At 39.5% G+C, this 15,539-nt stretch overlaps 1 protein-coding gene across 1 annotated transcript in view; it reads left to right on the top strand.

Annotated features, from left to right (window-relative positions):
- The first annotated feature begins 1,419 nt into the window (after window positions 1–1,419).
- The window catches only part of LOC149278299 (sorting nexin-29-like), a 181,406-nt gene continuing 167,286 nt past the window's right edge, over window positions 1,420–15,539 (top strand). Inside the window, exons 1-9 of the mRNA XM_089502141.1 lie at window positions 1,420–1,541; window positions 2,638–2,707; window positions 3,026–3,078; window positions 5,634–5,758; window positions 8,149–8,329; window positions 9,696–9,766; window positions 10,670–10,918; window positions 11,111–11,489; window positions 14,706–14,824. Coding sequence (XP_089358267.1) covers window positions 1,420–1,541; window positions 2,638–2,707; window positions 3,026–3,078; window positions 5,634–5,758; window positions 8,149–8,329; window positions 9,696–9,766; window positions 10,670–10,918; window positions 11,111–11,489; window positions 14,706–14,824 — 1,369 coding nt within the window. The remainder of the gene's footprint in view (window positions 1,542–2,637; window positions 2,708–3,025; window positions 3,079–5,633; window positions 5,759–8,148; window positions 8,330–9,695; window positions 9,767–10,669; window positions 10,919–11,110; window positions 11,490–14,705; window positions 14,825–15,539) is intronic.

Below are 15,539 nucleotides of genomic sequence, written 5' to 3'. Positions count from 1 at the left end.
CAATCTTGACAGCAACAGTCACTTACTGCTCCTGCAATGAGCATACCTGGGAACTAAATGAGCCGACCCTGACATTCTTTAACTATTAACCCTTTAACAGCCCGTCTTGAAGATACCTGATGATAAATGACTATTTGACTTCACATCTACAGCTGGCCTACGTGGCTCAATGATCCTCGTCAATGGCAGGACAGTGTTGCCATTGAACTCAGTTGGAGCTCTTTCTGAGCACGTGCACGGGGTCTCACTAGACCCCTTGGCCGGAGTGTTCACTGAGTTGAAGTTGACTGGCAAGAAGTCTATCACGTGATAGGGAATCTGTTAAGCTGAACACATCTCCAGTTTGGAAAGGGTTAAATGTATATGGGGGATTCCACAGATTTTTCTGCTCATTTTCAACACAATGAGCATTTCAAGGGACCTCTGTTATATGGATAAAAGTGCAAACGATGGCTGGAATGTCCCTCGAATAAGACGTTGGTACAATAATGCTAATCCTCCTCCACCAGCATGGTGCGTAAAGAGATCACGTGAACAGCATTGCTTACTGGAAACAAAATAACTGATCTGGGGGTTTGGGAAACTTGTAACCCAAGGGAGAACTGGGGTCATTTCGTTACAAGTTCATTCTGAATTGGGTCTGGCGAAGGTTTTTATAGACAGCCGAGTGTTAAGCTAGGTAAATCCCTGAGTGAAATAATTGAGCGGAGCTCTGCAGAATGCATTATCCCTTCTGTATAAAGGTTTGTAGGCATCTAAGCTTTTTCAGCTGTTTCAGCGGTCTTTTAATGCATTCCACCCAGAGCTGATTTTTTTAATAAAACTTTGAAAAATCAGGATTTGGAACTTTGTGGAATATTTTAACAATATTGATGTCATCTACAAAATACAGAGGAATAAAAATGTTGAAACCTTGAGGATTTATCGTATGTTTCTTAAGTTGCTGTTGTTGCTGGTAGGGTGACCACATCAGCCATGTTTTCCAGGACACATATACATACCTGGAAACTTCTGGGCTCCAGCTACCCAGAGTCTTCCCTTGCGGGACGCTGCCAGGACTACTCACTGATGTCAGTGGGTGGTCTTGTGGGGGTTCCCCCTGACGTCGGTGGGCGCTCCCGCTGATGTCAGTGGAAACACCCCCATTTAAATGAGCGGGGAGCTGGGGCGTGTCAAGACCCCGGGACCCGGAGGATTCTGGTCTTGACCCGGAGAAGCGGTGCTTCACCTGGCAATCTCCAGGCAGACCCGGAGAGTTCCCAGTTATGCACATATAATGTTTACATATTGCTGGCCAGCCCAGATGTATATCTGACTAATTGGTCTCCTTCGATAAGATTATACATTCCACATACTGCAGGGCAGCATTTTATCTGAGCTGGTTAGCAATATGTCAAAATTATATGTGTCCTGGAAAACATGGCCGACGCGGTCACCCTAGTTGCTGCCCATGATTGGACTGATGTTATGGAAGTTACTGGAATAGTCGCAACAGCTGATGAGGTTTTGATGAGAGCTGCGATGACAGGTGTAGGGCTTTGGTAGGGTAATGGACAAATTACAGCTTTGTTAAATATACTATTGCTAGCATTGTCTATCTGTACCATATGCGGATCTTCTGTATTTAACATATAAAACCTTAATTAAAAAAACAAGAATTGTGCTTTAGCTAAAAAAGGGAATTGTAACAGACCAGACAGAAAGACGGTAGACGATGGCGTCGCTATTAGGCACCTGCATGTTATTAAGTTTAACCTGGCTGTATGTACTTATCCCTGCGAGTGTAAATACTACGTTAGTGGGCTCATTGCCTAATCCTCCAGTTGGCTGAATTGGTCACCTGTTCCCCGTTCTTCCTTCTCCTTAACCCTCTGAAATAAGAAAGGGTTCCGTTTCTGCTGGTTTGGACTGGATATTAAAATGGGAAGTTCTGTATGCATGGCCTTCAGCTGGATACCGGCCTCCAAGGGTTTACACGGAAACGATGCCGATGGGCACCAGACCACAGTTCACTTGCCCGAAAGGCAGTACAACGCTTGTTACCTGTGTTCCTTGGGAGGGATTGCTTTATTCTGCAACCCCCCGCACACACAGATTTGGAAAAGGGGCACCACAAAAATTCAAAGTGGGCATTCAGCTATCATATGCATCAAAGTACATATGATGACTAGCGTGTCACTCAAAGGACATGTGGTGCCGTTGAGTAGATTTTCAACTCCAAAATGCAATATGACGGGTTGTTTTCAGGTTCACTCAAGTCGCTTTTCTTTGAATTAAAGGGTATAAGGACTTAAGATCAGTTATTAGGAAGGTGGTCCTTTTTATTTTTTACACATGTTATATGTTATATGTTACATCTTATATGTGTTACATGATTGATTCCATAGCTTCTGCTCCAACCCATATTTCTCTGTGGTCCTTCTTAGAAAACTATGATCAGGTGTACGTGGTCAGGTGTGCCAAACAATTTGCAGATTTAAATATGTAAACTGTTTTGGGACCCATCCTGTTCAGTTTTAGGGGCATGGCATGGTATGCTGTTTCGAACCGTACAGTCTTTAAAGGTTTTGTTCATTTTTGTTGATCATTGCTGAAATTAATTAAGACTACAAGAACTGATTGATCTTCCACTTTGATTTTAGGATCACAGAGCAATGACGTGAGAAGACAGTGTCTCATGGAGAGATTGTTGGATTCAGTAAAGCAGGTGAGGTTGGAGCGTGGTCCAAGTTGATTTAAGCAGGAGCTCAGCGTAGGGAGAACTTGTCGTCGGGCTTAGCTCAAAGTTTGCTTTGAAGTGTTCATGGATAGGCTTCAAGCGAGTTCAAGTGGTTAGTGGGGGAATGCTATGAATCTGATAAATCTAAGATGCCCAGCCAGAAACCAACTTCACTGCATCTGCCCAAATATAAACACTGTCGTTTCATACGTCTCATGAGTCAATAATATAGTTACTGGTATTATTTTAAATAATTGCCGCTGTGACACTAGATTTTGTAACACGCGTGTGAATTTTGATTTGTAGTGCCAGATTCGATTCGGAGGACGCAAAGAAATTGCTTCAGATTCCGATAGCAGGTAAAATGTGTTCCAAGGAGATTTCTGGACATCCAGAAAACCAACCCATCTGTTCATTTTGGCCGGCGATCCTTGTGTTATATACAATTAATATATGTGCAAGCCTGCTTATTAAACCGATGCCTTATGATTTTTTGCCATATAAATTTAGTATTTGCATGCATTGACTTAATGAGGAAACAGAGTGCATTTTGAAGGATCTCTGTAGCTCAGAGATGTCATAGGAAATGAGTGTTTAACTTATTTAATATTATATACCCACATTAAGGTCCCTAACTACAACTATTATGAAATTCTGATTTTTCCCGCACAGATTCCAGAGGTTTTTTGGGTTGTTCAGTAAAGAATATACTAGGGCTGCAACTAACGATTATTTTCATAATCGATTAGTTGGCCGATTATTTTTTCGATTAATCGATTAATTGGATAAAAAAATTAAATTTTTCATTTATTTTAAATTATTTAATAAAGTAACATAGGATGTTAAAAACAAACGGCAGAATAACATTTTTTTCTTGTTTTTATTTCCCCAACCTGCCCCCCAGTTATGCATATTTGAGCCCAGGCTTGCCACACTGCCCTCCCAGACATGCCACATTGCCCTCCCCACATACCTTATATACCCTATATGCCTTATACCCCCAGATATGTCACTCCGTCCTCCCCAGGTATGCCGTATACCCCCCTGATATGCCATAGTGCACTCATAGGTTTGCAGACCCGTTCACAGACACAATACTTTTATAAATAAATACAGGGTTAATCTTCACTCCCTCCAGGATTTAGATTCCCCTCAATTTGCCCCCCTTTACCTCTAACTGCACCTTAAATTAACCTTATTAAATTAACCCTCAGTCCTCAGCATTAAATTAATCCTGAAGAGAAGACCCCATTAACCACAACTGCCCCTAAATTAACCCTGAAGACCCCATCAACCACAACTGACCCTAAATTAACCCATTAACTATAACTGCCCCTAAATTAACCCTTAACACCCCATCAACCACAACTGCCCCTAAATTAACCATAAACACCCCATCAACCACAACTGCCCCTAAATTAACCCTAAATACCCCATCAATCACCACTGCCCCTAAATTAACCCTAAACACCCCATTAACTATAACTGCCCCTAAATTAACCCTAAACACCCCATTAACTATAACTGCCCCTAAATTAACCCTAAACACCCCATTAACTATAACTGTCCCTAAATTAACCCTAAACACCCCATTAACAATAACTGCCCCTAAGTTAACCCTAAACACCCCATTAACTATAACTGCCCCTAAGTTAACCCTAAACACCCCATTAACTATAACTGCCCCTAAATTAACCCCCACCTCCCCTAACTTTCAGCAGCCCAAATATTAATTTTATACTCAGAGGAGTGTCACAACCATGGTAAGGAAATGGGCGGAGCCAATCGGCCATTTGGCTCCACCCCTTTCTTACTCCCTGTCCCTCCCTGTAGTCACTGCCGATTGGCCCCGCCCCTTTCTTTCTCCAGCAGCGATTGCAGGGAGGGACTGGAAAAAGGAAGTGGGCGGGCCAATCGGCAGTGACTGCAGGGAGGAACTGTAAGTAGCAACTGCTGCTGTGACTCCTGTGAGTCACACTAAACGGATTATAACACCCCTCCAGAGCATTTGCTCTGAAAAAACCCTCATTTTATAATCGATAAAAATCGATTCAACTAATCGATAATGAAATTCGTTGCCAACGAATTTCATTATCGATTATCATTGATTTTATCGATTAGTTGTTGCAGCCCTAGAATATACACACAACGTCTGTTACAGGTTAAAGCCTTGCGGAGAGTCACAGACCTACTGAACGGTCTTCCGGGGACCCGCTGCCTTCTGGGCGACCCTCTACCTTCTTGCTACATAAATAAAAGATTTGAATGAATACCTGCTTTTCCAAATTAGTGAGAAATAAAATAGCACGCAATGATAATCACTGCAGACCACTGTGCGGTTTCTTCACCATACAACTTTTGCACAAAACGTAGACCAAAATCCTTAGTCGTTGGTCTCGTCTTAGACTTGGGATAGCTTCAGGCATACTCCATGCATGTTTAAATCTCGTCACTGTATTAGCCTTTACCACTTCAGGGAGGCTGTTCCACTTATCTACCACCCTCTCAGTAAAGTAAAAGTTCACTACATTACATCTAAACCTGTGACCCTCTTGTTTCAGATTGTGACCTCTTCTTCTAACATCTCTCCTCCTTTGAAATAAACTTCCCCCCTGTACTTTATTGGATCCCTTTATGCATTGAAATGTTTCTACTCTAGCCAACGTTCCGCATGCCTTTCTGGCAGTAAAATTATTCGCCTAGTTCTTATTGAAAAGGCGCGCCCGGTTTATTGTATGGAAATAATGCAGTCAGCACCTAAGTCTGAACATAATGAATCCGATTCAGAAGCCAAGCGTGTGCCGGCGTGCTGTAAGAAACAATCCTGCCCCCTTTCACCTTTTCATCTGCGAAAGAAGACGTGTTTATTATGCTCGCCTTGCAGATCTCTAATTAAGTGTTTGTTTGGTTGCAGAGTTATTTGCCTGTGCGCTCAGTTTGAAGCTGTGTTGCAGCATGGCCTGAAAAGGAGCAGAGGATTAGCATTAACAGCAGCGGCAATCAAACAGGCAGCGGGGTTCGCAAGTAAAACAGAGACAGGTAACCAGCTATTATCACCAGTCTGTCTAATTATGTTTTGACAGTTCCTCTGTGTGGAGTTAGCATGGTTTGTTTCCGAAGCACTTTATTCAGTTGTTTCGCTAAAGTGCCTACCAGAATTTATTGCGTACTTAAAGGAGAACCCTCATCATACTTTTCTAGAATATAGAATAATGTGCTTGGACTTGATTAGCTCTGCCATAGACAACCATGTATTTTAGTAAGCGCGCTTAAGAAATGTTGCTACGTATATGAATCTACTGGCAATCGTGTAGCCGTAAATAATAATGTAGTGAAGGCATTGATCGTGAATGCATCAGATGTACCCTGCTGTTCAAATGTTTGGGGTCACGTAGCGGTTTTCATGGAAAACAAGGACATTTCTGGCTGTAACATGTTTGCAAAAGGGTTTTCTAACAATCAATTAGCCTTTTACACTTAAACTTGGATCAGTGAACACAACGTGCCATTGGAAGAGAGGAGTGATGGGAGTGATAAAGGGCCTCTGTACGCCTATGAAGATATTCCATTAAAAATCAGCTGTTTCCAGCTACAATAGTCATTTACAAAATTAACAACATCTAGGCTGCATTTTTGATCCATTTCATGTTATTTTATTGAGCAAATTTTGCTTATCTTTCAAAAACAAGGACATTTCTAAGTGACCCCAAACTTTTGAACGGTAGTGTATACTAATGCATAAAATTGTAAAAAAAATAATTGCCAGACTTGCTTAAAGCATATCTGTCAATGAGCAGAAGAATAAAGGTCTCCTTGCTCCTTACTGAAGCATCAAAGTTAGTATCCCCTGGACCACCCTTACCCTATACTCTAATTGTATTAATATGTGTTTATCACTATATACCGCATAGACATATTTATGCCAAATGTCTCTCTGAATAAAAACAACAAAAAAAACACAGAAAAAAATAGCAAAATGTGTAGGTAATCTTCATAATTAATTTTTAGTGGTGGTAAAACCATTGGAGGTGACTGTTGCGCAATACCACTGTGGTACGTGTTGTTAGGGATATTAATGAGATAAAATAGGCAAAACCAATATTCAGATCACACCAAAATGTGTAATTCAAAATGAGATATTATATCACCACGAAATAAAACAGAAAAACATCAAAGTAAATCATGACATAAAATGCAATGTTTATCAGGAATTAATCCCTGGTTTATGGATCAACACATACAAGAATGCAACAGGTGAAACAGCACATAACATGAACATCTCCGATTTATCCGAAAGATATCACTGCATGCGTTAATATCAAACCAGTTCATTTCCAGTCCTCCCAGCAACCACAAATAAAAGAAAAGGCAATAATTAGGGTGGTAACAAAAAGTTCACTATATCTCACTACTAGTCCGTAGCCATGGTACTAATACAACAATTTAAAGAGGCAAACACTCGGATATATCCCGTATTTTTCTAACATCTATAGATTATTAGTGAGATTTTTAATATATGCAAATAATGTCAAACTTCAGAAAAAATATAATTAATTACAAGTAACAATACCTTTTACATCATTGCCGTTATCACGGGTTATTAGCTGCAGTCTCCCAAGCCGTCATATACGATAATGAAATATATTATTTCCACAAAACAGGGTATTTTTAAAGGCTCAGCAGGTAAATCGGTAAATGCTTTATTCAGCAATGATCTCATAAAAGCTTGAGAAACAATTTTTGCCAAACTATGTTAGAACAAACGAGGAAACGCAAAGCCATAAAATAGTCTTATTTTTTTTTCACCTTTTGTTTTTTTTGTTTTTTGTTTGATTTAAATCACTTGGAAAATCTTTTTCTATAAAGATCATTGTGAAGATTGTTCAGCATTTCTTGAGATCATTTGTTGAGAGCAATATTCTTTTAGAAAATATATTTAGCAAATATTCAAAAATATATTTCACTAAACGAAAGTGGACCTCATAATGAAACGGTTTACTTTGTTTCAACAAAACTCAAAAAGGAACCGCGGTTGAAATTCAAGTTTTTCAGTTGAGACTCCCACCATTTTAAAACGTAATGCTTACCATTGTTTTAAAGCGAGACTGTTACCTATTAATACCATTAAAGAGTTCCTGATGCTTTTTTTTAAAAAAAAAACCCATAAAAAGCCAAAAAATTAATCTGCATGTGTTTTTACGTAAATAGAAAAATATATGAATTTACAGAATACCTCCGATATATCTTTACTGTGCACATTTTCCCTGTTGAAATAATGTACCATCCACTAACTGTAAAAAACAAAAAAAAACAAAAAAAAAACTGTATTTGTCAACTTTTTAAACAAGATGTAAAAAAAATGTAATAATCAAGACCAATGATCCAGACAAACAAGGTCCACTTAACATGGGAATGTTTTCATTTTTCAGACCCAGCGTTTTGGGTGTACGTGAAAGAAATCCTCAATAAACATGAGCTTCAGAGGTTCTACTCTTTGAAAAACATCACTACAGACATCGGGAGAGGTCGTGCCTGGCTGCGATGTGCCTTAAATGAGCATTCCTTAGAGCGTTATGTACACATGCTGCTTGGAGATCCCAATAGGCTTAGGTGATACTGCTTGACATAGCTAGAACACGGTCTTCATTGTTTTCCAATATTGTCGATCCACCATTGTTTTCTTATGTTTGCCGTTTAGAGGGAGGTTTGGTTCGGAGATCAGAGGTCTGCTTTTCGTGACTCCTTGTAGTACTAAACACACTTGGTTATCAGGGCTTTCCAGGGCATTTATCATCTTATCATATTACTGACCGGCACATGTAAAGCGCAGCCCTGAGGGCTCTTTTGGAATATGCATCCTTCACCTTTATAAATTCTGGGCAGCTTCAGTTTGGTAGACACAGAAAGTATCTTTCTAATATAAGTTGTGTCTCCAATGTGGACTGAACAATAATCGAGAATAATATGACTTCTTTTTATTTTAAATGTTGGTTTAAGTTGACGGGTCACTGGAGTGAAAGGCATGTATTTATTAATAATATTTGCAACTAATAATATTTAAATAGAAAGTACCATAGAAATGTGATGTAGGTTGGCATTTAATTTTGCGCCAATAAACTGAAGACCTGGAGGCTGCCGTTGTTGTCAGTTGTTCCTGGAAATTCCCTCTCTCTCAATGTCGCCCTACCTTCTCCCCAGCTCTACTTCTTCTCTTGCCTCTTCTTGTTCGTCTTTCTTCTGTATTCTTGCGCTTCTCCCAGTGAGTGGCCTTTAGCGGAAATACTCTGGGATGCTGATGGATTCGTGGAGAGGTGGAGAAACATTTCTCTTATTCCGCAAATCAGTCTTCGTTATTCTGGCCTCTCTGAGTACTTCTGCAAAAGGGTAGAGCCATGGAGACAGCCTCACCTCCTTTCCTCCAATTGGGTGAGTGGGTGGGCCCAGAGACTCCACCCATTTTCAGAAGTGCTCTGGGAGGCCTGGTTCATGGAGAAGAGAAAGAAGAAAGAGGACACTGGGAAGAGGATGAAGAAAGCAGAAGAGGCAAAATAAGAAGCAGAGCTGTGAGTGTATGAGAGGTTGTGTGAGAGAGTGCGTGAGTAAGTAAAGAGTGTGGGGGATGGAGGGTCCCAAATATAGGATCCACTTAAATACTCTAGGTACACTCCCCAAACACACTGAGCTGACTATTCATGGTAATGCTAATACAGTCTGTTCCTTTATAAACGTTCATTAGTCACAGTAACTAGATGGGTGATTAATACTGAGCCACGCTATTGTTTACCACAATGATCGGGGTGTTTGACTTGTAGGCTGGCCTCAGATAACAGAGCGAAAACTACAAATGGCTAATATGCAGCTGTCTGAAAACATTATATTATGTAAACTAGGAATTCCTGTAGTTTAACACCCTATATTTACATGGTATAACATAGCTAAAGTTAGACGATAACGCCTCCATCTGTCTTCTTTTCAGTTTCTACTATGAAGACTGGTCATTCCTGTTGGATGAAGAACGTTCCAGCATGCTTCCTAACATGGCAGCTGGTAAGCCTAATCAAAGATTCATACAGATACCTATATATATATTTTTGAAAATATTAATAATGTATTTACTTAAATGAAGGCTGTATGTCTCAGAATAGATACTGCATGGTTCATAAGACACCTTAAGACACAAGGTTTTAATTTCAAGAATGGAATAATAGCCAAAGTTATGAGCTTGTTGGTTGTATTTGGGTAACGTTTGTAACTTGTAGGATGCGTTTACCCTTGTTATAACCAGTTACAGTGAAAATACAGTATTATTATGTACGAAACACAGCACTTTTTGTTTTTTTACATAATTTGAGGGACGTATTGAGCCACATGAAACCATTGATAGTGTTATCTATGACTGGAAAGCATGCCCCTGTTCTTTGTTACAAAAAAATTTCAATTCATTGCACAAAAAAATCCAGAAATAAGTTAGGAACAAGTTTTATTTCTTAATTTTTTAAGAAGTCAGTTAACTTGTTTTATTATCATAAACACATTTCTCAAGCCATATACTTTCTAGATAAAACCTTTTCTGTTTTTAATTTTATTTTTAAATATTGGTGTTAGGACAAAAATCACAAGATTCCAGTGAGTGTTAGCCTTAAGGAATGTATACGGTATACGGAAACAAAGTGTTGATTATCTGATGATATGGTTTATTTTTTAATTAACTTTGGAGTCATTTTGTAATAATGTTAAAATGTTTGTTAAAGGTTCTATAATTTGCTAAAAAAAGATCGTAAGTTTTTTTGTGCTTTATATGTCATGATTTATTTTAGATTTAGACTTGCACTGAAGTCCGCCTCGCCTAGTCTAATGGTGGGGCCAAATCAAAAAAAGCTGTTTATTGTCTTGTGCGAATGCATACTTGATATATACTTGATACTTGTTATATGTTTTTTGTCTACAAAGGTTTAAATTCAATACTTTTTGCAATCAACATTGATAACAAAGATCTGAATGGTCAAGCAAAAAGTACCCCTACAGTCACCGACCTTCTGAAAGAATCTACTCAGAATGTCACGTCGTTACTCAAGGAGTCTACCCAAGGTGTCAGCAGTCTCCTTCGTGAAATAACAGCATCTTCTGCCGTGTCAATTCTGATCAAACAAGAGCAGGACTCTGATCCTCTTCCGGTACTCTCCAGAAGCGTTACTTCAGGTGAGACATCAGAGGTAGAAGATTTGGCAGCGAGATTCATTCTTTAAGCTGTGCGGGGTATATCTTTACCCGTTCATTATTAAATATGATGGCTATCTATCTACATTAATATTCCGAGCAGCCAGCCTTTATTAAGGAAAAGTATTTTAAGTAAGCTCCAGAAAGTAATGTGCCGTGCTCTGTTTCTCATAGACGGGAAGATGAAAAAAGATCGAAAAAAGAAGAAGAAAGTGTCAAATATCATCTCATTTGATGATGAAGGGGAAGAAGAAAATTCAAATATGGAGGGAGTTTCAAAGAAGCCCATGAGTAGCATGGAGAGTTCAGAGGAAAACTCTGACAGATTGTCTGCTCCTTTACCTCACTTTGAAGCTCAGTTTGAATTGAATATGTCTGACAAGGAATTCACTGGAGCTTCGTGGCAAACCGATTTACCGTGTGTTAATGGAGATATTGCCTCTCAGAAGCTGGATGTGAAAAGCATTGATGATGAAGACATCGATGATTATGATGCGTATGAGCCACAAATAATCGGAAAAGCAATAAGAGCTGAGAATGCTGCTTCCGAAGGGTGAGTTTTGACATGACCTCTGCTGTGTCTTTTTTTTCCGTTTTATGACCCTGTGGTTATTGCACTAAAAAATGCCGTCGTAGTGTCTCTACTTTTTAAAATGGTATCATATATCCTAAGTGAGCTGGTCTGGACTAGGAAATAAAAGAGGACTTGGCACTTAAAGGCCAGCAGCCTCTAAATGATGTTGGTGGCTCTTACGGCAACTTATACCCAGGCCGTGGCCACACATTAAAGTAAGTAGCCCCCAACATCTCTCCAGTTTGCAAGGCGGGCCTGGCAGTGAGGTAGGAGTAAGTGGAGTTTTGAGTGGCGTAATTAGATAAGAGGGTATAAAACTGGGGAAGAGCATGTGGGAACCAGCATTAATGCAGGAGAAGACGTATAATAAGTGGATAGAACATGTCGGGGGAAATACCCTTAATGTGAGAGAGGCTTAACCAGTATTTAAATATCCAGGGCTGGCTAGTGCTAGATGGAGCCTCAAGAGCAGACAGTGGTGATTGTAATAATATCTAGCAAATGGGAATAGGATCAGGAGTAGAATGTCTCGGGAATAACCCTTGCTAATTGGTTGAATTTTAGTAATGGCGATGGCCTGCTTTTAATACAGAGTGTTAGTGGGAAGGTTAGCAACACATTCCATGATTAGAATGAAAAGCATCGCATGGGTGTAGAGCTTTTTTATTTGTACGCCAGTGCTAATCACCCCGTCCTGAGCATGGATCTGATATTACTGCTGAAGTACAGGGTGAGACCTGCGAGAGCGATGAACTGCAGCAAGGGACTAGTATGGAGAGCTACGATACACACGCCTTGTATTGTTTCCTTTGTGGCATAAAATTCCACATATTCTTCAGTCAAGTCAAACTAAATGTTCTACATATAATATATAATTTAATTTTGATGTTAGTAAAGTAGTAACAGGTAGTCGTTCCTATATACTGACAAAACGTGTGTATCTGTGATCACCCTAATAGTCACATCACAAGCTCATTTATATAAATATATTTCAAAGTAATTCTCCCTCATGTTTTGTGTGAAAGCTGGTAAGTCACCTAAAAAAGGTGACATTACGAAGTAGTGAGTAAAAAACCTGCCCATATGTTTTATTAACATTTTTAACATTCCATATGGTAGATTTTAAGATGTTTATGCATTTACTTCCATTATCTTTCCTTCTGACAAGGTGCCACATCTCAGCTTAATTGATGTTCCACTGTATTGATGTTCATTTTTTATATTCTAGTAGGCTTTATTTTTAACGGAGGAAGTTTTACTTTACTGAGAGTGTGGTAGATGAACGGAACAGCCTCCCACCAGAAGTGGTTGAGACTATTACAGTAAGGGAATGTACACATGCATGGGACAGGCACACCGTTATTCTGATTGTAATCGTGATTAAGGTCTGAGTCTTTAAATCAGGACAAATGGACAGACTAGATGGGCTGAATGGATCTTATCTGCCGTCACATTCTATGTTTCTATGTAACTGGTGTAGAAAAGGGAAATCTTTATTAACCCCTTAAGGACAACAATGCATTGTGATTGTGTTGTGAAGGGGTTAAGCCCACGTATGGTAAAAAAAAAAAGCATGGTAGTTGTACTAAAGAGCCCCAGTAGAGAAGGGGTTAAAATCAAATTTCAAGCTAACATACACAATGAGAAATATAAGGATTGGGCTAAATCCACATAATGTTATGTAAGTTGCGTTGCGCTCAGTGAGCTGGTTGGGAGCTAGAATATCATTATTTATTGATTTATATAGCGGCATCATATTCCATAGCACTGTACAATATTGAGAAAGAGACGTGTGTGCGCTGCAGTAGCTTAGAATGGTGATGTATTGCGAAGCATGTTATTCAAATATACCTATATGCTGAAAAAGCAGGTAAATCTAAATAAAATAATATTTCATTTATCCATAGATTAAATCCTGCTCTCTTCTGCCAAGTATTTTTATTCTTGCCGTGTCGCTGCAGTAACTTTAATTATGAATGAATCGTTCCTCTTTGTTTGCTAAAGAATATTAAGGTCTTCTCGCTGCCATGAAAGCCTAATACATGTATTTTTTACTGTTTTGTGATGTTGAAGAAAAAAAATGTCACAAAAAACGGGTGCAATATAAAATCGGAAGGCTGAGATGCGTTTCCGAGCGAGGCTTCTCCCGCTAGGGTGAATTATGTTGGCCATAATAGTAAGATCACACGTTTTACTGATTCGGAAATAGCAGTACTTCTCTTCTAAAGAGCGAGGCAATAAGATCTCTTATTTACGCAATTCTACTATTCATGGCAGCCGGGAATCCCCTTCGGTGATGTGAAAGTGAAATTCTGAGATGCTATGACTTCACTGACCTCATCTAAAGCTGCTGAGAGTCCACCTGCTCTCTTTAACCTCATGCCCCGGCTAGATTGGTAGCTTCTGAACATCATATTTAAAAATAAAACCATTAACCGGCTCGCTGGGAGAGTAATAGAATAATAATCATTATACATCATTGTATATCATAATATATAATAATCTGAATTAAAGTGCATCTGTTTCCTCTTGATGAGTAAAACCAACGGTTGCCAGGCACTAAAATTAGGCAAACCCAGCGGTTTTTTTATGTTGTCACAATGTTTCAGGAGTCTGCTTGTTAAATCCAGTTGTATTCGGCTATAAATTGGCTGTTGCTTCAAACGGATTCTGTGGCTTTCTGGGTGTCTGGGTCGCTCGGTGCCGTCTCTCTCGCTCCGATGTCTCGGTATTTGCCGCTTTGCCTCAGATTGTACCCGTGGGCTTGTCTCGGTGTTGCTCTCTTTGTTGTGCGTCGCCATCAGGACCTTTCATACCTTAAGACAGGAAGAGTCTGAGAACTTGGTTTCTTTTGTCATATATACATATTCCAAATGTCAGATTCCTAGAGCTGCCGCGATATTGTCAAAGTATAAAGTATAGAACAACCTATTATCTCTTTCAGTGACAACCACATAGGAGCCCAATTATATCTATCCATCTATCTATCTATCTATCTATCTCTAGCTCTCTCTCTCTCTCTCTCTCTCTCTCTCTGTTTAATGCATTTTTAAAACGAGCAAGCTTTTACGATATGTTCACATGTTAACGGCGCATCATGCAGGGTTCTTTATAACACATAGCGGAGTCGTGGAGTTGACATTTGGAGATGTTTTAGATTCTATAAGGTTTAGTAATTGTTCTCCTGTTTTATAGGACGCCTATAGGGAGTGCAGAAACCGCTGAAGTAAGCCGCTGGGCGCCCTTACAAGTCCTGAACAATAATGCGGATGTTCTGTTTCCTGTAAACGCCGCTGGTTCCTACCCTCATTCAGGTAAGTTGGAAAAAGCTGTCCAAGTTGCAGAAAGTATAAAAAGTCAGGTTAGGCGAATTACCATCCCATGACTTAAACATTACCCATATCTTTGGGGTCTACTTCAGCGACTTGAATGGAACTCATCACCCTCTGTGATGTATTAACTTCGAGTGTGATAGCCCGAATCCCTCATATATTTAATGAATTCTGCGATGGCGTCTGCTGCTCAGCACATAGTGTACTTGCCTGTCGATCACAACCTGAATGCAACCCAAGCACAAGAATCGTGCACTTTAAAACCTATATAAATAAGCCCCTCTTTGTGGTTTCTGTTCTCATATGGAACAAGAAAAGACTCCTTTCATTTGGTTTTTCCACTTTGCCTTTGTTCAATTATTTAAAGTGTACAATCATGTGAAGAGCCCAGCTGGTGTATGAAATATATTGCTTTAGAAACATGCCTGTGTCCTTTTATCCTCCGCATTACTGGGTCCTCTGACTTTTGAATATATGTGAAAATAGCCACATTTTACGAACATGGCAGGATTCGGGCATTGGTTTTCATAGGGCTGTCTGGTATGGTGTTGGCAGGGAAAACACCTTTGTGTGGTGCCTTTAATTTATGTAAATTATGTAATGTACTAACCGTCTGATGTTGATGAACATTGTGCTTTGAGATGACGTTCCCTTCAATGACTTACTAAGGTTAAATCTTTAGAGCCTTAATACAAAT

Source organism: Sceloporus occidentalis, unplaced genomic scaffold, assembly GCF_023333645.1.
Source record: "Sceloporus occidentalis isolate IW3139 unplaced genomic scaffold, rSceOcc1.0.p SCAF_195, whole genome shotgun sequence".
Classification (NCBI taxonomy): domain Eukaryota; kingdom Metazoa; phylum Chordata; class Lepidosauria; order Squamata; family Phrynosomatidae; genus Sceloporus; species Sceloporus occidentalis.
The sequence above is the reverse complement of the archived record's forward strand: the minus strand, read 5'-3'. Positions and strand labels throughout refer to the sequence as shown.